The 24,735-nt window shown below is 44.5% G+C and overlaps 1 protein-coding gene across 1 annotated transcript in view; it reads right to left on the bottom strand.

Annotated features, from left to right (window-relative positions):
* Positions 1-24,735, bottom strand: part of LOC133975368 (ephrin type-A receptor 5) — a 51,643-nt gene that overhangs the window by 12,942 nt on the left and 13,966 nt on the right. Inside the window, exons 4-11 of the mRNA XM_062413298.1 lie at positions 11,569-11,724; positions 10,798-11,136; positions 4,373-4,497; positions 3,489-3,578; positions 3,272-3,341; positions 2,951-3,053; positions 600-667; positions 249-374 (exon numbers count right to left, since the gene is read on the bottom strand). Of these exons, the coding sequence (XP_062269282.1) occupies positions 249-374; positions 600-667; positions 2,951-3,053; positions 3,272-3,341; positions 3,489-3,578; positions 4,373-4,497; positions 10,798-11,136; positions 11,569-11,724 (1,077 nt within the window). The remainder of the gene's footprint in view (positions 1-248; positions 375-599; positions 668-2,950; positions 3,054-3,271; positions 3,342-3,488; positions 3,579-4,372; positions 4,498-10,797; positions 11,137-11,568; positions 11,725-24,735) is intronic.

The raw sequence follows: 24,735 nt of genomic DNA on the forward strand, positions 1-24,735 counted from the left end.
TTATTATTGTACTTTCAGGGCGTTTTCTTCACCTATTGAATGATTTTAATCCGTTAAAGAACATTAGAGGAGTTCTACCTGGGCGTGTTTGATTGAACAGGTTCGCGTCAGTGGGCTCAGAGTGAACAATAATGTATTCTGTGATGTATTATTCTCTCCAAATCAGCCCCCGAAAACCGGCACTCGGAATAAGAATGAGCGGATCTGTAAGGCGCGCACGTACAGGCAGGCACAGCGAGTCGACTCACCGGCTCCGATGATCCTCTCTATGGAGATGAAGGAGACGTCGATCTCCTGGGTGAACTCGTGCACCGCCTGGTTGGGATCCTCGTAGGTGAGGGGGTCAATGTAGGTGCGCACCCCGGGGAACTTAACTGCGGGGGCACATTAGCAGTGTCATTACCATTTAGATGTCATTTAACATATTTTAGCAGGTCGTCAGACTCTCAGCCACAGTGAACTGTGCGCATACAAAGCAACTTTACCTGGGAATGTTACAAACTGCAGCAGGATATATTCAATCATTAGTGAGACAGTTTTTTTCAACTGAATTCACACGATTACTTTCCATCTGTGTGATGAGAGGTTTCTGGACTTACTGTGGCCGTTGTGGAAGTGCATCTTCTCCTCTTCAGGGTCCTGCTTTGCTTTGCTGTAGCCACATCGCCTGAGAGGAGGGAGATGGTAAAGAGAAGTCAGGTCAACACAACACATAATCACACTTGGCTCTAAGTGCAGGATCTGCTAAGTTACATTTCAAGGTTTTCAAAAATATAGCTGAAAACGCTGAAAGGCAGCAGCAGCCGTTCAGATGAAAGCAAAAGAGTGACGTGTCCAAGGAGAATCATTTTCCAACTCTGACTTTTGACACAGGAGAGAACAGAGTCTGAACAAAGGCCACATCCAAAATGAAAGACAAAATAAATTCTCTAGACAATTCCTGGCCAAATAACCGGCTTTGTCCTCATCTGCATCATATCCCTTTCATATGCATGTGTGTGTGAGAGTAGAGTCATGGTGCGTGTCTGCATGTGCACAGGCTCAAAAATGAATGTATGTCAATATTTAGACAGGAGGCTTCAGAGATAATCACAGATAACCCAGATTAAACAGGAGGATTGATTTTACACTTGATCCACACACAGGACGCTGACACTCAAAATGTATTCTGAGGTCAATCTGTAGAAACAGGAATCAAATGTATGATTCTAAAGAGCTGGGATGTTCTAATTGTTGTTGTTGTTGGAGACAAAGAAAAGCATGAACACACATGAACACACACATGAACACACACATGAACACACACATGAACACACACATGAACACACATATTGAGGTCATGCCTACGTCTTTCCTATTACAGTTCTCTGTAGGGCAGCTCGGCTTGACTAGAGGGGTTTGGTATGGGCAGCTGGATAGTTGGGAGGGGGGGTTGTCTAGGCTTGTGTGTGTGTGTGTGTGTGTGGGGGGGGGGGGGGGGTACACATGTGTGTGTGTGTGTGTGTGTGGTACATGTGTGTCAGCCTGGGGGGGTTTAGTTTTCCCGGATCTGTTGAGTCAAGGGGTTTGAGTGTGCCCCGTGCCCAGTCGGCCCTCTGACTTCCTGCATGTTTGCATCTGTGTGCGTCTGTGTGGACTCATGCATACATGCATCAGCACATACATGTGTGTGTGAGTGTGTGTGTGTGTGTTTGTGTGTCCATGCAAACTGGCGAGTCTGGAGGGTCATGCAGGAGGAGGGGAGATGGGAATACAGTGGATGGAGGCGGTGGGGGGGCTTGTGTTCCAAATCGACCGCTGGAAAATGTTGGCATTCCTCCATCTCTCCCCCCCCCACAGGAAACTAGAGCGATCCTCCGTCCTCATCCTCGATCGGTGAAACCAAAAATCACCACTGTGTCTTTTCACTGCTCATCCTCACCCACCGTCTGATCATGTGGTCATTGTGTTAAAGAATACATTCTCAAAATGTAGATGAATTCAATTACTAATAATATGATCTGATGGTTACAGGAGTGTAGATTTTAATGAATAGAGAAATCAAACTGTGTGATTGGACGAATTTAGATAATTGATCGGATCCACAACTGGATTAATCCACCATAGATTTGTTTTATTGAAACTGTGTGTGTGTGTATGTGTGTGTGTGGGGGGGGGGAGTCGGGAGGAGGAAGAGACCGCGACGAGAGGGATGTAACTGTGAGTTCACACTGAGTTTCATCGAGCTGCCTTCAGCTCTGTTAATTATGGTTCAGTAAAAGGACATGGACATTCAGAATAGAGCCTGTAATTGATGTAATTAAATACATTTCACGGGGAAATGTGATTATAGAAGTGGAAATCAGGTCGAGTTAAAGAGTTCAAGAAACTTTTACAGACAAATAAAAGACAAAAGGACAAACAAACTCTTGAGGACAAGAGACTAAATGTTGTTTTAATGGTTAAATATCATTTTACAATGAAAAGTGATGAAGTGATTCACATATTTCATTATGTTGCTGTGTCATCAAACCCTTAAAAAATACTCTATGGTATATGTACGCGTGTGTTTTGCTGTGTGTGCATGTTTGAAAAGGAAAAATTGGTTGCAGCAATCACAACCCAAGGTTACGTGAAGGTTGCACGAGCCTGGAGGCTGGTAAATACATTAAGGCAGTTTGTAATGTATGGACGATCGAGTGCTTAATGTTTGTGGGTAATGTGTCGGGTTCGGGAAGCGGACTAGAGGAGCTGGGGTCAAACCACCGGTCATCTGGTTAATGGACTAATTGCTTTACCTCCTGAGCCACAGCAGCCGCCAGGACTACATCAAATACTGGGGTTAGAATATTGGTTCTCCCTCATACTAGTTATGTTGGATACTGGGCATCCACCAGAGTTCCCACAGGAGAAGGGTGTGTTTATACACTGTGTGTGTTCATGTCGGTTCAGGTAGGTACTCATCTCTTACCGTCCGCTCAGCAGGAATCCAGCGACCACTGCCAGGAGGACCAGAGCCAGCGTAATGGCCACCGCTATGATGGAGGCCTGAGCTCGCTCACTGGTGGCAGTCACTGCCAAAGAACAGGGATTCAGAAATAGTTAGATACACACACACACACACCCACACACACAAAACACACACATGTAGTGAAGTACACATGCACACAGACTATAATACATCTGGCATCTGTTGTTGAAGCAGCTTCCAAAAGCAGGTGTGTGACACGTACTAGCTGAACTCTATTGTACTGTCACTCTCTCTCTCTCTCTCTCTCTCAGGTGTACTCACAGTAAGGGCTGGTCTGGAATTCGAACCGCCGGCTGAATGCGCCATAGCCCGCTGAGGTCCTGGCTCGCACCTGTAATGGAAATCATCCTAAGTGAATATCACATCATGTATTTAAATATATTCACGCACCCCACCCAGAGATGTTACTCAAGACTCTCAGACAAAGTGTTTCTGTTATAATTTATCATTGCTCTATCGTCTGACTCCATGTTTTTACCTGGAAGATGTAAACTGAAGACGGCTTCAGACCGTCCACCACCATCTCTGTCTCCTTGGATTTTATTATCGTGTAACTGGAGTCCTGCTCCTGCAGTGGGAGGAAGAGAGAGAGAGAGAGAGGGGGGGGGTTTAATGCAGTTCAATCATATATTCCTCCTGCCTTGATTGGCATCTGTAGCCTGCATCTGTTTCTCTGGCTGTTGCATCACTGTGGCAAAGCTACCGTCTGTGTGTGTGTGTGTGTGTGGGTGTGTGTGTGTGTGCATGTGTGTCTGAGTGTGTGAGGATCAGTTTCCCCAGCTGTAACCACATCAGCTTTAAACACAGCTAAATGCCCCGTCCATTAGCCCAGAAGCCATTAGCTCACCACTGACCACAAACCCTGCCCGGCTCTCCTCTACACCTTTACTCTGACCTTCCCAGAAAAGAAGACACCAGAAGATGAACGAGAGAAAAGGGAGGAAGGGCGAGGGAACAAAGACCCGGACACAAGGATCAAATTGCTGTATATGCACCCGAGTACAGTGAAGAGCCGCTTTTAATGGACCCAAGTTTAAAAGGCCACATAAGAATAGAAAATACTCTCCAGGGCAAAGGTGACGTACATTCAGCTGCATCTCTAAGGGCCAATTTGATCAATGTTAGTCTTAAAGTTTCTGCAAATGCAGTTTATTAAAACATGTAGGGCCCAAGATTTGGTATTTCAACATTTATTCAAATTATGCAAATACAACACATTTATGTCCTCTGCATGTGTCATGTTACTATTTTAGCCCAGTCGTGATTGAGGGATCACACCCCCGGTAGAAGTCTAGCTAAAGTTGAATTAGTTGAGGGTGTACTTGCATATATATGTAGTATATCTCTAAATATATATTGTACCTTTTCAAAGTACTTGATCTCGTACTCCAGGATGATGCCGTTGGGACGATCCGGCTCTGCCCAAGAAAGGGCGATGCTGCTCTTCTCCGTGTGACCTTTCCTTATCACACTCACTGGGGAGGGGGCTGCACACACACACACACACACACACACACAAAGACACACAAAGATATAAAGATAGAGACATTTCAACACAAATTTGCTTGAAAAGTAATAAATCCAGCAGGTTAATATGATGCAATGCAACAAAATGACATTAAATCTTATCATTAAGTTGCTGTGAGGTGGTCCGTCATCTGCACATAACCCCAAATAAGGTTTGGTGTTGAACTGTCCTGTCATGTTGGTGATAATAGATTATAAAACTACAAGAGAAAGTGTAACCTGTGTTTTTACAGCTGGAAATCAGGGATACAGAGCTATAGAGTCCGTAGAAGTAGTTGAATAAAAGTTTAATGCTCTTATATCATGGACAAACAAACATTGGTCATCAGAACTTTTCCTTCCTGTGTTTCTCTCTTCCCTCATGTCTGAGACACAGAACTTGTTGTGTTATTTATTCTCCTGAAGTCCTGAAGAAGCTCAGTTTGTGTGAGTTTGCATTAATCCTCGACCCGTCCTGCTGTAACCTGAGCTATCGGCTCGTCTCTCACAGGGACAGTTGAAGAGTCTCTGACACATAAAGAGCTTTTAACCAGGCAAAATGCTCCCTCGGGCAACATCTTTACAGTGTGTCCGTGTGTGTGTTTGTGTGTGTGTGTGTGTGTGTGTGTGTGTGAATGCTAGACACCGTTTAGGTTTCAATAGCCTCAGCAGAACTCCACAGGGAATAAATCATCGCTACAAACACAGTAACTGTATCCTGAGTGGATGGTCGCACAGAAGTGTTATCTGCAACATCTTAAAAGCCTGAAACCAGAGACCCAATCTTTCTCTCCCTCTCACACACACACACACACACATACACACACATACACACACACACACACACACACTGCTTTAATGGTAAAAAGGCTGAGATGTGATGATGAGAGCGAGCGCCCCGTTTCCCAGCAGCTTACTGGGTAACAATGCACCAACATCGAAGTTTAAATCCTCCAAAAGTAGAAGCTGTTTGCTCTGCTCCACTTAATCAAAAGTTCTGAATAGAGAGACTCCTACGAGGGCGTATAGAGTGTAAAGCCGTCTCTAATACATGAACTTATTATTTTGGGTTATCTGAATAAACTTGATGTGATAAAATATCTTTGAACTAAATAATCTGCTTTCCCTTAAATTGCTCAGTCCATAAATTGTGAATGTCCTAACCTGAGGCCGTTACTCTGAGGCAAGTTCAACATAACCAGGATGTCTTCTGGTTATTTGGCTATTTTAATACGTTAATACTGAGTGAGTAGCTATTCTCCACTGATCTGATTGGTTAGTATTGATCTGATCCACTGATCTTAACTTGCAGCAGCGCAGGGTCAGAGGTGAAGCAGCTTTATAACAAAGAAAACCAAGAGTTCACCTGAAGTGAAACTCAATCCTGCTTCAAGACCCTGACGTCTTTCAAGTGTTTGTTTGTATGATCAACAGTCAATATAACAGAAAACTGAACAAAGTAAATCAGCAAATCCTTTTCTTAACATTTTGAATAAAAGGCCAGTAAAGTGGCTATATCTACATATTTTATTGATCACTGTGGTATAATAAGTAATTGTTTTAATAACTGATAACGTCCTCATCTTCCTTCCAGCCGTCACCCTCTCTTCTTTCCACCAAACGCCCCACACCACAGACGCAACACGTCCAACCATAACACCCGAAGGCAACAGAGGCTTCCTTCACATTCGCTAAACAATGCGACACCCTTTAGTGCCACAACTCAGCCGCCGAGTCTAAAACAAACAAGTCCTTTTCTACGATCTGAGACGCACAGAGAGAGAGAGGGAGGTGACGGAGGAGAGGGGAAGGGGGGCTGAAAACGGGAAAAAAGTGAGAGACGAGAGAAGCGACACTTTCACATCAGTGGAATCACAGTAACTCGTTTAAACACTTCCTGTAGGTGTTGGATCAGCTAATGAGCACCTGCACTGCGGCAACACAACACCGAGCACAAATGAACACAAACTCCTGAAGTTTCGCCGTATGATTAACGTCCCTGCGGCCATTTTCCCACTTCGTCACTCAACCTGCAGCTGTGACACCGTTCCTCCATTTCACAAAGAGAGGGGTCAGGCAGTGATTGGGGCGGACGTGTGCACCCCCCCCCAGCGGAACGGCCCGGCCTTCAGATAAAAGCAATATGTTATCGCCGTGTAGAACATAAGCTTCTCAGACCACTATCTGTCTGAAGCATCGCCCAAATCAATAGGCGCCTTCAACTATCTGCCTTTTTCATCCTCTAACTACCCTGGGAGAATGACAGGGAGATGGACACGGCGATGGAACGAAAGAGAGACACTCACGGTGGCACAAAGAGAGAGAGGGAGAGAGAGAGAGAGAGGGAGAGAGAGAGAGAGAGAGAGAAAAATGGCTTTATTAGGAGTGTAAAGTACCAGAGCTGCTCCCATTTCTTTCCTCTGCAAATTAACATCCCACCTACCGACTCTATTAGTGTTACATTTTCTATTACAGGCAGCCAACATATACAGTGAGTTGCCTTTCTACTAAAGAGGGATAACAGAGAATTTTGAAAGTGCAGAGCATCCGCATTGCCTCTGGGTTTTTTCTGATTTCTGACTAAAGCTATTCTCAAACATGTGCTGAACTCTGGATATTCTCCTGAAATTATCTGGAGGGGCCGTTGGTGAGAGCTCAGTTCCTTTTGATAGATTTCCAGGACTGATCTTCTTCAACATGTTCAAAATATAAGACTTCACCTGAGCCAAAAGCCGGACTTCTACCTTGTGACAAGATTCTCCACAAACCCTTATCTCTGATCCCTTCACCAGTTTGTCCTCCTCTGCCATTATAAGTTCAGTTCAGGCTCTAATTCCTTTATACATCATCTGCGCCTTTAAGAGCGCCGGGCTGTGCACTTTACCGCCCACAAGCACGAGGTAGTGCATCATGATTCATTTAATTAATGGCAAAAAAAAGGAATGTATGGGAGCATTTAGGATTCTGGTAGCACGCTGCGCTCCCACACTGTGAGGAGCATGAGAAACGAATGACCAGAAACACACAGATTATGGAGCTTATATCCCAGAACAATCAATGAATGCATTTATATATATATATATATATATATATATATATATATATATATATATATATATTCACAGCTTGGACTGCATGTTATGTGATTAATGACCATTAAAAGCCAATAGAAGCTTTCATATAGAACACGAGCAAACACAATGTAACTGAGACGCTGGTTTGAGGATTAACCTTTCAGCAGCTTCTTTCTACCTCATGAAAAATATATATATGTAAGCGTGTGAAAGGCAACATCAAAGCAGCGGAGTTAACTTAAAACTGTTTGCACGTGGTGAATCTCTCCCTCTCTCCGTCTCACCTTCTCTCTCTTTATCACCGACCCTCCATCGTTTCTCCTCCTCCTCTACCGCGCTGTTCTTCCTCTCCACCTCCTTCTCGCCTCTTTTCCTTTCACCTCTCCGCCTCATGATTACCAACACTTTATTATTCAGCAGGGCTTCACAGGGACACCGTGAAATCAACTTTTTCCACGGATCCCTTATCAAGTGTGACACTTCCCACACATCAAACGGCGGATTCCTCCCGACTCTCTCTCTCTCTCTCTCTCTCTCTCTCTCTCTCTGCTTTTGTTTCAGTATCTCATTTTTTTTGTGTGTGTCTTTTTCACCGTGACGAGCAGAAGCACGGTCATTACACGCAGTCACATCCCAGCACAACAAGAAAGAAAAGGCAAAAACACAGGAGCTTTCATCATCTGCCGCACAGAGGGTGAAGCTGGATCAGACGATGCTCATCACAGTCATTATGGCTCCGGGATTATTGATCTCATTACAAACATGTGTGACCTCCAGTGGTTTTCAACGTGCTGCAGTAAACACAACACGACGAGAGAAACATTGGCCGTGATGGAATGTGAGCTTAAGTAAAGTTTGTCTATTTCAGTGCCGCGCTACATAAACAGGAGTTAGCTAATGTTGCATAAGGAATCTAAAGCTCAGGGTCTTTAAAACACTTGAGATTCAACCCTCGCACCAAACGTCAGGATCAGTAGCGACGAGCAAAGCGAAGATTCTTTGAGGGCTTAAAGAAATAAAACAGAAAATATTCAGCAACGATGCAGATGACGCATTTTTCCCTCTGACTCATTGAAGTACAAAGTCTTAATGTCGTGGTTTGGTGCATTGATGGGTCTTATGAAAACACAATTTTGTTTTCATTGTTCTTTCAGCTGTTCTTTTGTTCTAATGCATTGCTGAGTTTAATCTGGCTTTTCTATGATTTGCAAACATTGCACTTGTGATTTATTTTGTGAAACAACTTGTAAAGCTGGTTTCAAAAGGATTAGAAATAAAGTTTGTCACGTTTATAATTGGATGAGAGTAAGTTTAATGGAAATCTTCAGCGCAGGTTAGAGATCGACAGTCTACAAGTTTTAATTCCTTGATTGTGATCTAAGTAACTGAATGCACTGATCTGAACACAGGATTTAACACTGACATTTGATTAATATGAAAACCTTATACATTAGTATAAATGTATAAATCATGTGTGATATGATTTATTGAATAAAACATCCGTTGTGTCTTCTAAAAACCTGTGACTCTTCCGATGGCTTCTGTTTATTACTCTGTAATCTTCCACTGAACTGAAGCGTCAGTTTCCATCATGTCCCATTTGTTTTGGCGGCGCCCGGAAATTGCTCGACAATTTACTGCAAGATCCCTGTCCTCATATTATTATGATAACCATTTGTCCAGACTGAAAATCTATGATGTGCTCTATTCGGCGCATTGATTGCATGTGTGTGCACCACAGGAGGATGGACAGCTGCTACTCCTGAGTTTTACACTTTTACTCTTTTATGCTCTAAAGCATCATACCCAATATATATTCCAACGTAATGATCAAATTAAGCAGCTTTACAAACAAAACTGTGCTAATCCCGTTTTGATCAATGGATCTGCAGCCGACTGCTCTCCACAGCACCAGCACCTCCGAGCACCGCCTGCACCACGGCCATGCCAAAGAGCAGCACTTCCCATCAGCCCGTGACTCTGCCAGCCATGTGTAATCTTTCCCTAATCCCTAATCTGCCCCTGGTCCACTGACTGGCTAACTTTAATCCAACTCCAATAAATTGAATGGGAGTTGTGTAGTCTGGTGTAATCCACTCAGTCTGCTGACAGCCACGGTGACAACACAATTAAAGGACAGTCGCCGCAGAACCGTCAGACAACCATCTGCCTCCTGCACATGCTGCACACACAACACACGCTACACACAGCCCACTCCTCCTTCGACTGCTTCCTATTGACTCGCAGTGAACCGTGCGTCTCCCTCCAGATGGGAACCGAGCGGAGGAGCGCATTCATCTCACATTTCTCTCATTTCATTACAAGTGTATAAAATTCTAACTACACAAGCTCATACCTCCCGTAAACATAAAAATGATTTTCCCAAAGCAGATATGAACGGAAATGTCCATTTAAGGGGAAGCTAACAAAGCGTAAGAAATTCACAGATACGAGGTGCGGTGGGACTCGTACACCGTCGTGGTTTAGTGCCTTGCTCAAGCAACACTCATCATTCCTCTAACTGTTTTTCGAGGTGTTCTGGGATTGCGTGGGATAATTTTTATTTCCTGCAGCAACACAAATGCAAAAAAGGAAAACAGGTGAACTTCTTCCTTTTCATTCATCGTGGATAGGAAAGGAAATTACTACTTTCCTGCCTGAAAGCTGACACGTAAACTCTCACTGTCAGATTCATCCAGCGGAATAACACCTGCTGCCACACGAGACGCCCGCTACGCACCCGCTACGCACCCGCCTGGAAATCAAGAGCTTTCATTATGACGCGCACGCCGCAACTCTCCTCGATGAAGTGTGCAGAACTAACTGAAGGGAACAAGCGGCTTTTTTTTTCACCGAACGCAAAGACAAGAACAAAAAAAAAAAAAAAGGGCTTTCTCACTGTGGAAATGTTCCCTCAGTCTCTGCAGGGGTGGAGCGCGAGTGAAACTTCACACAGCGACAGACTTGTTGGACAAATAAAGTGACAATTCCATCATCTGGCGTCTTTAACATCAAACGCTGATTTGCTGGTGTATTCCAAAGTGCAGGTTCGTCTGCCGGCAGATTCAGTGAGGAGGGAGGAAGCTAAGCATCCTGACAAAGTGATGATTCCTGTTTGGAGGAGGCAGCTGTGACAGTACAGCTGTGGCGCTGAAAAAAAGACAGAGCTCACAAATCGACGCCGGTGACGGATCTGGTGCAACTTACCTGCCTGATTGGTCGTCACGTTCAGGGACACGTACTGCTTGGCGTGGTCCTTGGCCAGCTCCGACACCCCGTTCACGGCCTCCAGCAGGAAGCTGTAGTTGGTGTGCGACTGCAGGTCGGCCACCATCACCGAGGTGTTGGAGAGGCCGAGGCCGCGCGGCAGGAACCGCACGTTGGCGCCGCACTCCTCCGAGCCCCGGCCCTCCGGCAGCACCTGCTGGCACAGGATGTTGTAGCGCACGTCCTTCCTGCCGCCCGCCTCCGTGGGACCAGACCACTCCAGGAAGACGCTGGTCTCGTTGACGTTGGAGATGGCGTTGCGTGGAGGAGAAGGAGGACCTGAGACGCAGGGAGACAAACGCGTGCTGGTATCACACCACGGCTGCACGTTGAATTTCAACCCTCCACTTTGCATTTCTCCATCACATGCACAGATAATTCCAAGCATCCTGCACACTACAGCAGTGCTATTGTTCATCTGCTTTTTTCTCATGTTATTCTACAGAACATTGCCACGTGCACTCATCTCATGTGTGGAGACATTTCACCTCCGGACAATGTAGAAGGAAAGGCTGTGTACATTTGCAAATACTGTGCAAAGACCTATGTTGAGAATGACACAAAGATGCAGGTGCATATAGTCAAGTGCCCAAAGTTTCCTCAGGGCTCAAATCCACCTTTGACAAAACAAAATGTTCATATATATGTCTGTATATGAACATTTTGTTTCCTGGAATTTTGATTAATAAAAAAAAGGTATTGAATCCTCACGTGTGCACGCCATGTTGGGAGGGTCCGAGTCGATCTTGTAGAATCCGTCCTCGCAGCTGCAGGCGGTGGCTCCCGGCTGCCGGGCCACGCTGTGCGGAGGACACTTACTGCAGGCCGCCGACTCCAGCAGCGAGCGGTAGAACCCCATCTTGCACACTGAGAGAGGAGGGGAGGAGGGCACAAAGGCCGTGGGGAGTTGGAGAAAGAGAGGAGGGAGAGGAGGGAGAAGGGGGTCATGGGGAGGTAAAAAGAAAAAGAGGGGCAGAGAAAAAGCAGGACAATGTGTTAAATTCCTAGAAAAAGGAGGTCAGCAGAACAGAGGTAGAAAATGTTCCCTGGGGGGCTCAGTTTGTTTTCAAGTTGCTCATCAGAGAAATTAAAACCTACTTTTTGTTGCACATTTTCTATTTTCACATTTCTTTTGGGATTATTTATTTTATCTAACCATCACAACTCTGCTGTCTCCGTCAATTTTCTTTATCTTAACAGAGAATAAAAGAGAAACCTTCTTCATGTCTCCTGTTGTGGGACTTTCCGTCTTATTCAAAGTCTTCAGTTCACTGATCTGAGACCAGCACCTGAGTTTTTCACCAGGGCGTCTGCTGCAGCACGTTGTCCCCACCGAGCCCCCCCCCCCCCCCCCCATGCATGTGCGACGTATCCAAACAAACATGACAAGCAGAGAAACAGACACAATCTGTCCTCCCACACAAGCGCACACTCAGACGGCTGATCTAAGTGGGGCAGGTAGACGGGCGGGGGGGGGAACTCACTCCGAATGTTAACACACAGGAATACATCAACAACCTCTCGTCGCCATGGCTGCGCCCCCAAGCCAACCAATCACCCGCTTATCGCCGCATCATTTTCCTCCAGCAGACAGATACAACCAGTCACACACAATGGGGGATGAAATACTAATGGGATATTGGACGCTTTGATGAGCGGGGGGGCTCCGTAGATTACTGTGTCTGAAGATATTGTCTTATAAATGACACATTTGGGTTTCACGTATTGCTAAAGACAGGAGAGGACAGGAGAGGACAGGAGGGGAGAGGAGAGGAGAGGACAGGAGAGGAGAGGAGAGGAATAATGGACGGGAGGAGAAAGGGACAAAGGGAGGAGATGTGCTTCGTCTTAGTTTGTCCTCCAAAGGCTTCAAGGTTTGATGCTTGGTTGTGTTCGTCCGAGTGTTTCGCCCAATCAGACGGAGACTGTGATTAAGAAGCACATAATTAAACTTCAGGTAAGAGGACGGGGGGGGGGGGCAGGGGGGAGAGAACAAGAAAAATAAGGAGATGGTGCAGACGATAAGAGGGAACGGTGGGGAGAAGAGAAAAGGATGGAGAAAGGAAAGTTTACGAGGGGGGATGGGAGATAGGGGGAAACAAAGGAGGAGTGGAAGATTTGTGTGTCTGTGTTTCTGTGTGTGTGTGTGTGTGTGTGTGTGTGTGTGTGTGTGTGTGTGTGTGTGTGTGTGTCTGTGTTTCTGTGTGTGTGTGTGTGTTTCAGGCGTTAGGCGGCGGTGGCTCTGATTCACCTTGACGGAACCTTGGCCCGTTGTCACGGAACATTAGGCCTGAAAAATGTCTCCCTCTGCCTGGGATCGCTCAGAGTCTCATCTCCTCCTCACACACACACACACACACACTAACAGACACACACACACACGGAGGAGGAGGCTTTCATGAGGGTGTTTGTCATGTAGGATGCCACACGTAAACTACAGTACACTAATTACGAGCCGGGACTCAACACACCGCTTGTGAGACGTGTGTTGACCTGACCTAGTTTTGACTGAGCAGACACGATGACATGAGTCACGCTCCACAGAGCACACACGCTAACGTTTGTCTTCTGGGATCATTTTATCCAGATGTGACAATTATTTATTTATTTACTTTAAATATAGGGGGGGGGGGGGGGGACCTATTGTTCTGACGGTTTCTTGTTAGCACTGTAATATGTGGGTTCCAGCTTCCAGGGCAGTGGGACACACCTGATCCTGACTCACACTCAGGGTCACACACAGATTTATGATCGTGGTCTGGTGTCTCGTCTCCTTGACTCCATCCTCCAAACGCCCCATGGCCAAATCCATAAAAATGTGTAGGCAACTCATTTCACATAGACAGACACAGAGACACACACACACACACAGACACGCACAGTGAAGTATAGTGGAGTCGAGAAGCAAGAAAGAAATAGTGGCGATAAAATATTTGGTTTATTAAAAACAGTACGTTCAGATTACTTTTATTTATTTATTTGAATTTGTTGCCTATCTTTGTCTTGTCGAATCTATTTCCTTTCCATTTGCCTTAAACGAGCGAGCCACACACACACACACACACACTTTAGCATAGTGAGAGATTTACTGATCACGTGGTGATAAAGATGAGATGTAAATTAAAAGTAATGCATGGAAATGTCATTCATCTGGAAGTTGCCAACGATCACGAGAACGATATAAAGATTTTGCAATTAAAATGTGCAAATTGCTGTGAACGATTTATTTCCGATTGCACGCTACTCTAATGAAATTCAATCTAAGTTGACTAATAACCACCGGCCGAGTAGATGCTTAGGTATTTACTATCATTATTCTAGCTCATTTCCAATTAGGGTAAATAGATTAACCCGTGCTCAACATGTGCGGGAATTAACTACACGCGTGTGCTATTAAACATGACGTGGCAGCACGAGTGTAAATGAACATCACTTTGCACCTTGGACGTTTGTCTTTTTTTGCTCAGCTACATTTCCAAGGATTTACCACACGCACGGGAAAGGGAAGCTGAAGGTCACAGCAGTCGTCTGGAAGGTGAAACTGGGATGAAGTGATTAAAATGCCACAGAGTGTAAATTAGAGAGAGTTCAGTGTGGAGTGGACGAGCAAGCCACAGCTGAAGGGCGGGCGTTAAAGCGTGAAGAGCGAAAAACCACGCATGTTGACTGAATGTCATTCAAATGTCAACTGGGTTAATACAAGTCACTAAATGATTATTGCTTTTACTTCAACTGGGCATCTTGTGCATTATCACAATGAAACTGTTTTATTCCACCTTGCATTCTTACAACTCGACCAATGGCAGTGAAGTATATGAACGTCAACACACACAAGAAGGAAATAGATGTTTATTTCCAAAGTCTTTCAAATGCTACATGGGCCCTTTGCTCTGTAGCTGTGATTGTGATCCACCTACTAAAAATATGTTACTGTAATTAACTTTGTTATTGGTTCTATTTCTATATGCTTGTATTCCTCATTAGGACGCTTGTATCTCATATCTCCTACCTGCTGTGTAGGTTTTTTGGGGTTTGGTGTAGAAGCTTTTCCATAAATTGCCCCCAGTGGGATTTTACAGGTTGTTGGAATTAAACAGATTTTTTTGTATATTGCAGCCATGTATCCAAAGAGTCTCATCTGGCTGCAGTAGCCTCCTCCATGTTAGTCTATGTCACATGGTCAAGATGGCAGTCTACGTATTAGGGATATTATATTCTAGTACACAACACAACTTTAAGAAGCATAAATAAGTATAGAAGTTATTTGTTAAACTTCATAAAATGAAAGCGCAGGTGGAGAGATCCATTGATGAGACGCCTCAATCTTTTAATTGTCCTGAAGGGACACACACACACACACACAAAAACACAAACACACAGAGGGAAACCTGGTTCCACAGATACACAACACACATCTGTGGTGAGATTAGTTATGGTCATGGTTGTTGACAGAAATGCTTCATTCCTTATTATGAATTCAACTTGAGTCGACGGCGTTGGTGGTATTAGCATGTGTGTGTGTGTGTGTGTGTGTGTGTTTGTGTGTTGCCCTTGAGCAAGCTGTCTTTCTGATGCCACGCAGCTCTTAAAGCACAACACAAAAGGGTAAAAGGTAATTAATATGCAGTACGCACTAATGTGCCTGTGTGCAGTCCTGTGTGTGTGTGTGTGTCTGTTTGTGTGTGTGTGTGTGTGTCTGAGGTTAATACGTAATTAATATGCATCACACACTTGCATCCCAGGCAATTAAAGATCCAGCGGTGTCTGCTGATGCTTCTTAACGAGCGTCCTCTTTAATTGGAAGCATTTCACTGTAAACATGTTGATTTATATGACTGCCGGTCGTTTGGTGGGATTAAAGGGACGAGAGCGATTAAAGCTGAGGGAGAGAGTCGGACTTGAAGGAAGGCTTGAGGATCACACATTCTATAGCAACCAAACTTGAATTCATATCTATAGGTACAGAGACTGTATGGGTCCAGATATTAACATATTTTATGGACACATAAGATTCTATAGGATCATGGGTCAGTTATCACGTGACATTCTGACACAGTGGGAAACCTCTTCAGAAAACAACGAGTGACAACTGTGCTAAGTCGACCAGCTGATGTGTGAATCCTGCTTTAAGCTGCAGACAATAACACCACAAAGTAAAAAGTAAAAAATACTCAATTTGAAGTAAAATTCCTGCTTTTTAAGGACAAATTTACTTATTAAATATATACATTAATCCAGCATTATTACCTTAATAACATGATTATGCAAAATCTACAGTTATATTCCACGACAGCGCCAAACACAACTTCACAGTTTATACGAAAGAAGAACATAAAAAGTTCATATCCTACACGGTTTTCTGCACGTAACATCCACTTGTGTTATATATCCTGTCACTCTTCCCACTGTACACACATCCAGCCCCGATTGACATAAAAGTAAACCCATACAGAAGAAACACCACAGAAACGCTGCTTATGTTGTTAAAAGATACTATTGTGAACCAATAAACCAGTGAGGGAAACACAGTAAATATCCTGTTCCTGTATTTGTCCCACAGCGAGCTACAGGCCTGAGCAACATAAACACAGTGCGTTTGTGTGTGTGTGTGTGTGCATGTGTGTGTTGGGGCTTCATACCTCCATGTATTATTTTTTGTATCACTGTGTTTGCCTCTGCCTGTGTCGGCGCTGATGCATGCTCATATTTGTGTATGCCTGTGTGTGAACACAAACACAAGTCCGATGATAATAACATAATAATATACAATCGAGTCAATGGGCTTTTCCTGTCTGTCGGAGGACAGAGGGGCTCATTGTTGAGCCGCCATCAATTCTCACAATCAGAGCAAGACCAGAATCCACAAAGGTCAAGAAGGTCATGACAGTGGTTCCTCATAAAGTAATTTATTGGACTATTGTTGGGACCACTCAACATTATCAACACATCATAATGATGATGTGTGCTAGGGAATAACCCAACGACGTGAATAACCACGACACCAGGCTACGCATTCAATCACCGTATCAGCGTTTGGTTACCCCCCCCCCCGACAGTTGCCAACTAAAATTGCGGGCATACAAAAATTTGGTGAACAAGGGTCAGGATCCCAGTGGCGTTTAAATTCCCCCGGAGACGTGAGATCTTAGAGGAGGAGGAGACGTGAAGTGGCTGTTCATGAAATTCGTTATGGATCCAATGACATTTCTTCCGGCCCTTTAAAATGCAAGCAGGCAGAACGTTTATGCATCTGCGTGCACATTCATTTATGTCTAGAAAGATGTTTGCAGATTCCAAAGCCACGATGACTCCAGTTTAAATCACCCAGATGGGAGCAGATACATTTCAATATATGATTCCATTCCCAGAAATAATACATTCATTTTTGCAGGTTTGGCCTCAGTGTTGTTTCTCAGTACAAAGTCCCCTCTAAAAGCAAAGTCCCTAAATGTCAAAGTTTATCTTTGTGTAATTACAGCCAATGCAAAAATAGATTTAGTTTTTTAATCTTAAATGAAATATGTGCCATTGAGGGCTAGAAAAATATGTATAATGCATTTACATTATGTGCAGCTTTGCTCATCTTAGTATCCGTGGGATTAGAGGCAGCACTGAGATAAGAAAGATTCAGTTCTGATCTCAGAGCAGTTTACTACAGAGCTTTTTTAGGCAAGCGCATGAGATATAAGTCTCATTTAATATTTTCCTGCTGTATAACTAATTGTTTTGTACATTGTGTGGTATGGGAAACTCATCACCAGACCAAAATGCATCAGAAGTGACCAGAACTACCAGTCCAACCAGTAGCTACAAGCCGCCACTGACGGGGCCACAGGAGACGGCCATGCTTTCATGGAAAGGAGCCGCTTCTGTTGAAGGAAACATTTCATGAATATTTCACCAGCTACAAGGTTTTGTGCGTCTCTGTGTATGTGTGTGTGTGTGTGTGTGAGAAAGAGTGTGTGTCTGTGTGTCCTTGTATCCCTGTAAGGACATTGTTGCAGGGTCCCACTTCTTCAAACAGGGGTGTGTGGTTTAACACCTGGTTTTAGGGTCAGGTTTAAATTCAGCGTAAGACAATAAAAGGGATAATTAATCTAGTTTTGAGGGTTAAGGTCTGGACTCTGACCACTGAGGTCACGGTCCTCACAAGGATAGAGAACTATCACGGGACTGTGTGTGCACATTAGCAGCGAGAAGGGTAAAATGGAGGGAGCACTTCGGGGGAAAGTCAGTTTACCCAACAAGCACTCAGGAAGCACTTTAGTTGTCATGACAGCATCACCACGTTGAGATGATGGGGTGATGGAGAGGGGGAGGAGAGAAAGATGCAGGGAGGGAGAGAGCAGAGTGAGAGAGAGGGGGGGTAGAGAGAGAGAGACAAAACCACCCGCAGCCGTTTCCAATTGAACAAGATCTGAAAAGATGAATGGATAAATCCAGTCGATTCATATTTCAGGAGATGATGGAACCCGGGCTTCCTGCCACTCGCAGGTTTCTGAGCCATCGGTCACCAAAATGTCTCCGGAGAGATTCAGAGGTGACAGATCCTCTAGGTGTGTACAGGGAACTAAAAACTGAAATGGTAAAATTACATTGAAACGGATACAGAAGGAATAAATATCTGAAATGGTGAAAGTTTTCAATTCAATTAAGGAACATCCAGAACAACTATTTTTAAGATAACACTTTTTTTTATATATGCTACCGTGATGATGTCATCATGATTTAATGATTCCTGAAGTTTTTGAATTTGTTCAATGCGCCGCCTCCATGACAGAGTTAATTCTGACCTTTCTACTTGCACCTCTGTAAAATTGAAGATGACACACAGAACTGAGTGGGCGGATTATGCTGAAATTAAATAATTGGAAAAAAGTTTCTCTTCCTTTAACGTGTAGTGAGAATATTGTTAGTGAAATCAGAAAACTGTATTTTGAAACTTGTAGATAAACATTTGAGATTTTATTTGCTTTTGAATATGTAACCGGATGATTTATTCTAATTATGTCTAACAACATTGTCGACACTACTGCTGATATTTCCCCCTCTGCTTTTAAAAGAACCTATGTCCCTGCAACTGTCATATAATAAAACATCCCCGTCCAGATGAGAAGACCATGCGTGGCACACATCCACATCAGAGTGGACATGCAGGGTGTACATTGATAAACTAATGAATAAAGGAAGAGACCACAGCGGTGTTAAAACTCAGATCCTTATCAGCGCACGTGGGCGATCATATCAAGTCGGCAGATGCCAGCGTGATCATCTGTTCCTCCCTGCGTTACGCAAGCCACTGTAATCCCCTCCTCGGAGAGAACCGGCGACCACAAGGCCCGCGCTGCAACTGTGAGCCGCTCGCTCTCCATCCCAGAATCACCCGGAGGCAGAAGGACGAGAGCTTCCTCCCATTACTACGCCAGTGAGTCAGTTCCTGACGGCGGCGGCGCCACCGTGACCAGATCGAGTTTGACATATGCCGCAGTGACGCCTGACAGGCAGGCAAACACAGCGGAGCATCGGGGGAGCGCTGGCACCGACACAGAGTATTGTCAGGGGGGGGAACCGGCTCTTCCCACGACACACTCAGACGAGTCTCGCTGGATGAACGAGGAGCTCTGTGATTTCATTATTCCACGATCGAGCAGCACTCCATCAGCCCAAGCTTCTCCACACAAACCGGCGTCCTAATTTTCATTTGTATTCTTCTGTCATTCTTTCCTTTCTTTTTTTATCCCCCCCCCCCAGCCTCCCATCTTCTCTCCCCTCGACTTCCCTGCCCATCTTTTTACCTCCAACTCTTTTTTCTCTTGTCACGTCTTTTGTCTGAATCCTCCCTGAGAGCTGTCAGTCTCCACATTCCACTCAGCCTTTATACCAATTTCCCAACATGGCGTCCAGCTCTTATCCTGTCATTCCAACATCCAATTTCCCTCTTATTTCATTATTCTGACACTGAATGCAGCCCTTTATTCCATTATTCCATCATTGCAGAATGTCACTTAGCTCTTTTACTGTCGTTACAGCGTTCCACTCGGCTCGTGTCATTATTCCGACGTTTGAGGAACAGTCTCAACAACTCAGACGCCCTGATTCCATTAAAGACACATTCCCGCCCTCGTTTCCACGAACACAACCTTGACTTTCCATTCAACTACTTTGTCGTGAAGTGAATTTACACAAACATAAATATTCTGTCTGTGACGGGCGATTCTGTTTGTGTTTTCACGTCACCTGGTTCCACAAACCTAGATAAGATCTGAAACCACTTCCTCTTGAGCGCCACCTACATGTCCCCAGGGGCCTGAGCAGCGGGCGCTGAGCATCGTTCATTCCAGAGGTCGTGTGCACCATGAGGAGCTTGGTACATTCAATATTAAAATGCCTATCTGCAATGTGGACTCTTTCTGTATTCAAGTATTTATTATCATCTGTAATTTTATCATTTTATAATCATTATTATAAATTATAACTTTTCCGAGCTCTACTGAGAACTATCCTCCTTAGAATATAAAATTGAAACCTCGTTCCTCATGCTTCAGACTAAACCTCATTTACTGGGTTTCTCATCACTCCCCCATCAACCCCTCCACACACCCAACACTCAACTCAAACATTATTTCACGGCCTCAATTCAGCCGTTATCCCTCCATTCCTCCAAGTGCTCATTCAGCCTCAGTCACATCTGCGAGGCTGAACTCAATCTAGCTCCCCGGTCCTCCTCCCCATCTCGCTCTCCATCCATCTGCCCACTTCTGTCCCTCCGTTATCTTCCCTCTATCGCCATCGCCCCTGAAACAACACTCATCCATCTCGGTGTCTCCCCGGCCCCACATCCCGTTCTGTGAGATCTCCAATTTGTCTCGTGTCGCCGTGTTTAGCCATCACTTCTCCTCTCTGTGCTCCCTCCATCCTCCCGTCTATCTGTTCATCCATCTCCCCTCTTCAGTCTGGAATGGACTGACGGTGCTGCGGGCGATCGCCAATTATCCCTGCTGTAGAGTCGACATCCAACCTAGTCACATTCTGTTTCATCCTTAGATCGTCATCTGACACATTGTGTCTGCTTCAACAGGACAGCATCACTTTGGATGTAAATATATTGACTCTCCATCTTTAACCTGCTGGGCTGAGAAACGCAACAAAGATTTATTGGAAAAATCGAAGGAATTAAAACAATGAACGAACAAAAATGAGCAGTGAATATCTCTGAAGTCTTTTCTGCAGGGCATTCCCTTGCACGTGTTTCTATCCAGTTCTGTGGCTGAAGATTTTCCCTAAATCGAGATATATATACCTCTGGGAGACATGTGTGTTAGAGAACAAGCTGGATTGTTGATTGAAGAAGAAAAAGGAGAGGGAAGTGGAGTGAGAGGCGCTGGAAAAAGAAGGAGAGTGCTAATGTAGCCGACAGCGATGAAGACGAAGGGAAGGAGGAAGGGAGACTGAAGGACAATGGATGATAGATAGGCAGTCGGGGAAAGATAAAATGAGAGATCGAGGGAGAGGAAAAAAAAAACACGGGGGAATAGAGAGAGGTATTGACAAAGAGACAAAGTAAAGGATGGAGACAATGAGAAAAAGAAGCGATGTGTGGATGAGATGGGAGCGAGGAAAGAGAGGGAGGAGAAAGACAAAGGAGGAGGAAGAGGTGTCCATAACGAGCGCTGTCCTACATTCACAAAGGCGGTTGTTAAATCATGCTCTACTAGGCAGCACATGCAGCCAATACAGGCAGGATCCACACACACTTAACACACACACACACACACACACAGACACACAAAGTACTAGCATCCCACTGACTCACAGTCCACATAAAGAAAAGAACGTTTAAATCATTTATTGAACAAGCAAATAAAATCTACTTTTTACGAGAGCTCAACCGATATGGATTTATAGGAGCTGATGCCGATAGAAGGGAGTAAGAACTGACCCCGTTCTGAGCGGACCAATCAAAAGTGGACTGCACCAAGTTCGGGTGTGCACACATTCAAATGCATCTGGAGGTCTTGATTAGATCTAGCATTCGGAGGTGGTCTGGGAAGCGTGTGGCCACATCAGATACAATCTGTCTACATAGCTGCAGATGTCCGTTCATTCATTCATTCAGCCCCTCCAGATTCCACTTGGACACATCTGTAAACTCAGACTTGGGTTTACACGAACAAAGATGGCGGTGGTGTTCATTTGCATTTTAGAGCTAGAAGTCAGATGTGATCACGAGTGTGCACAGGAGAATCATTCAGGGTGAAATTGAACGTCAGGTATGAACACACGAGACAACAAGAAATGTAATTGAGGCTTGAGTTTAACAGTTTAACAATAAACTATTAAACTATTCTAAATAACATAATCATCTGTCAATTCTATCAAACAGTCATTAAATCTCTAGTTATCACCTATTCTCTCCATTTTTAAACAGCTGTGTCCTTTTTAAAAACACAATGACATTCACAGAGGAATAAATATACCAATAAAAAATAAACCACTACATTCAGGACAGGTTTTCCAGCAGATGTGAAAACCCCCCCCCCCCCACATCTAAAACCTCAGCCGGGAACCATCCCATATAAAAGACGCCGGTGAGCACAGAACTCCAGGGACTCCTCCTCCCGCGTCTCCAAACCCTGGAAATCCAACACTTCACACTCCAAGGTGAGCGACTGAAACGCACATGAAGAAGCTGTTTGCTGAGGCGGGGAACACATATGGTTACAGAGCCGGGAGAGAGGAAGCCCTGCCATGTTTCCCTCTGTAGACGTTTTCAAAGGCTGTCACTTTCAACCCGGCTCATCTGCATATGAAACCGCAGGAAATAAAAGAATCATCCTGCAGCTTCATTAATTGCGAGGAGTTAAGCTCCACTCCGACAGCTCCCTCTTAAGGATGTTTACTTCATTTTGCCGTGCATGGGAGCATGATTAAAAAAAAAATCTATTTTACTGTGTTTATTACTGTTTGTGCAACAATTTGCATATCACACATCTTCATCTTCCTGGAATGCAAAACTACTCTGAGTCATTAAAATGAAAATCGAGTCAAAGCTGTGAAGCAGGAGATTTGCTCCGCTGCAGCAGGACGGTGAAGAGAGGACGTCGGACATATTGGACTGTCAGCTTCTTGTGAGACATGATGGTCGGGTCAGATTCTGTTCCAGTGTCGTCACCCCTTTGTGAATAAGCACACAAAGGGCATGGTCGATTCTGGCAGCGTCTTTAAAGCTCAAGTCGTCAGCGGCACAGACTGGGGTTGTTTTATTCATCGTCTCATGGAACCATCTTTTAATCTTTGCTGCCGTCCACGCTGCAGCTCCGTGCAGATACAAACCACTTCTCGATTTCACGCTCAGCGAGTCTCTTTCACCTCGTTGTTGGACAGTTTGTACACTTTGCACACAATAAAAAAGGGAAAACTTGTAAACGGTCTTTACTGCATTTCATTCTCTGAGTTTGATTTCACATTTTGAATCTGCACACACTTCTAGAACTATTTGTCCATCAGCGTAATGTACAATGTAAAGCTGGTATTCAGCCATAGAGCAAAGTATTGGACAAATACATTTATTTTACCGAATGATGGAACCAAACTAGATCATATTTTTTCCTCCTGAGGCAGATTAACGGTTTCAAATTAAATGACGATCAATACAATAGTTGTTGTCCTCAGCTGAAGATCAATATCTGTAAAGATTGGCATGGAAATATATCTAAGAACTGCTGAATTATTCTGTCAGAACCAAAGTGATGGACAGTAATGAGTAAAGATGCATGTCCTGTAGCAACAGGTTGTAAAACGACATGCCTTCATGGATCAAACCTCTAAAACTCTCCAGCAGGCTCCAGCTGACCGTACTGGTCAGACCAGATCAGTCAAACAGCAGCAGTCAAGTCTGTAAAAGCACAATTAGCTGTGCTTTAACTGGGCAGCGAGCTAATGAGCGCTAATCGCAGCATTAGCCAGATGTTCGCACATCTGTACTCTTGCACATGATCGTTCCCTTTCGAGTACCACCTTCATCCACTGGTCTCACGTCTGTGTGATATCCTCAAAAAGTATTTTCTATTGATACAGAACCACCTGAGCTCAGGTGTTCAACAGCAGATTGTGTTATATCCTTGTCAGCAACAGATCTAACAGCTCTCCTGCAGTCTGACTCCAGCCAGGCCAGAGGCAAACTGACATCTCTCTCCTAATGATCTCCCAACAGAGACGTCAAGTGAAGCGAACCCAGGGATTTTTACAGGGAGGTGTTTTTTGTTTTTTACCATTTGGTTCTTACTGGTTCAGTGTCTGGTATAAACCGGCCTGTTTGGAATGGGCTGTTTTTCTGGATCTGTGCTGATGCTGGTTTCCATCTTTTCTTTCGGACACAGTAAAAGTGACGCGAGGTAATTGAGCAGTGAGAGGTAAAGACCGACTGCAGGACTCGGTCTGTGGAACCCTGGAGCTGGAGAGCTCTTCAGTAAAGCTCAGTTTGCAGGAACTGGAGAATCAGTTGTCGATGTCGTGATCAACGATGTCATTTACGATGATGAGTCCAAGCCGCCGCTGCTACAAGAGCCGCTAAGTCCAAATCGCACCAAACTCCACACTGCACAACCCCGGGTCCTTCACAACCCACAGGCCAAGTGTGAAGCCAATAGGACGAACAGTTCCCAAGACACGAGAGCCACAGTCCGACAGGTTGATTCTGCATTGATGAGTTTGATGCTTTTGTTAAAAGACACATTAGACTAGTTCCTAACAGAGAGAAAAGAATTCAATAGAAATCTAAATGTGTTAGGTAAGTGCTCCCTGAATCCACCGTCACCGTGTTCACAGATTTCTCTAACGTTCAAACCACTTTCCAATTATGGATCACAGAATAATACA

Source organism: Platichthys flesus, chromosome 19, assembly GCF_949316205.1.
Source record: "Platichthys flesus chromosome 19, fPlaFle2.1, whole genome shotgun sequence".
NCBI lineage: Eukaryota > Metazoa > Chordata > Actinopteri > Pleuronectiformes > Pleuronectidae > Platichthys > Platichthys flesus.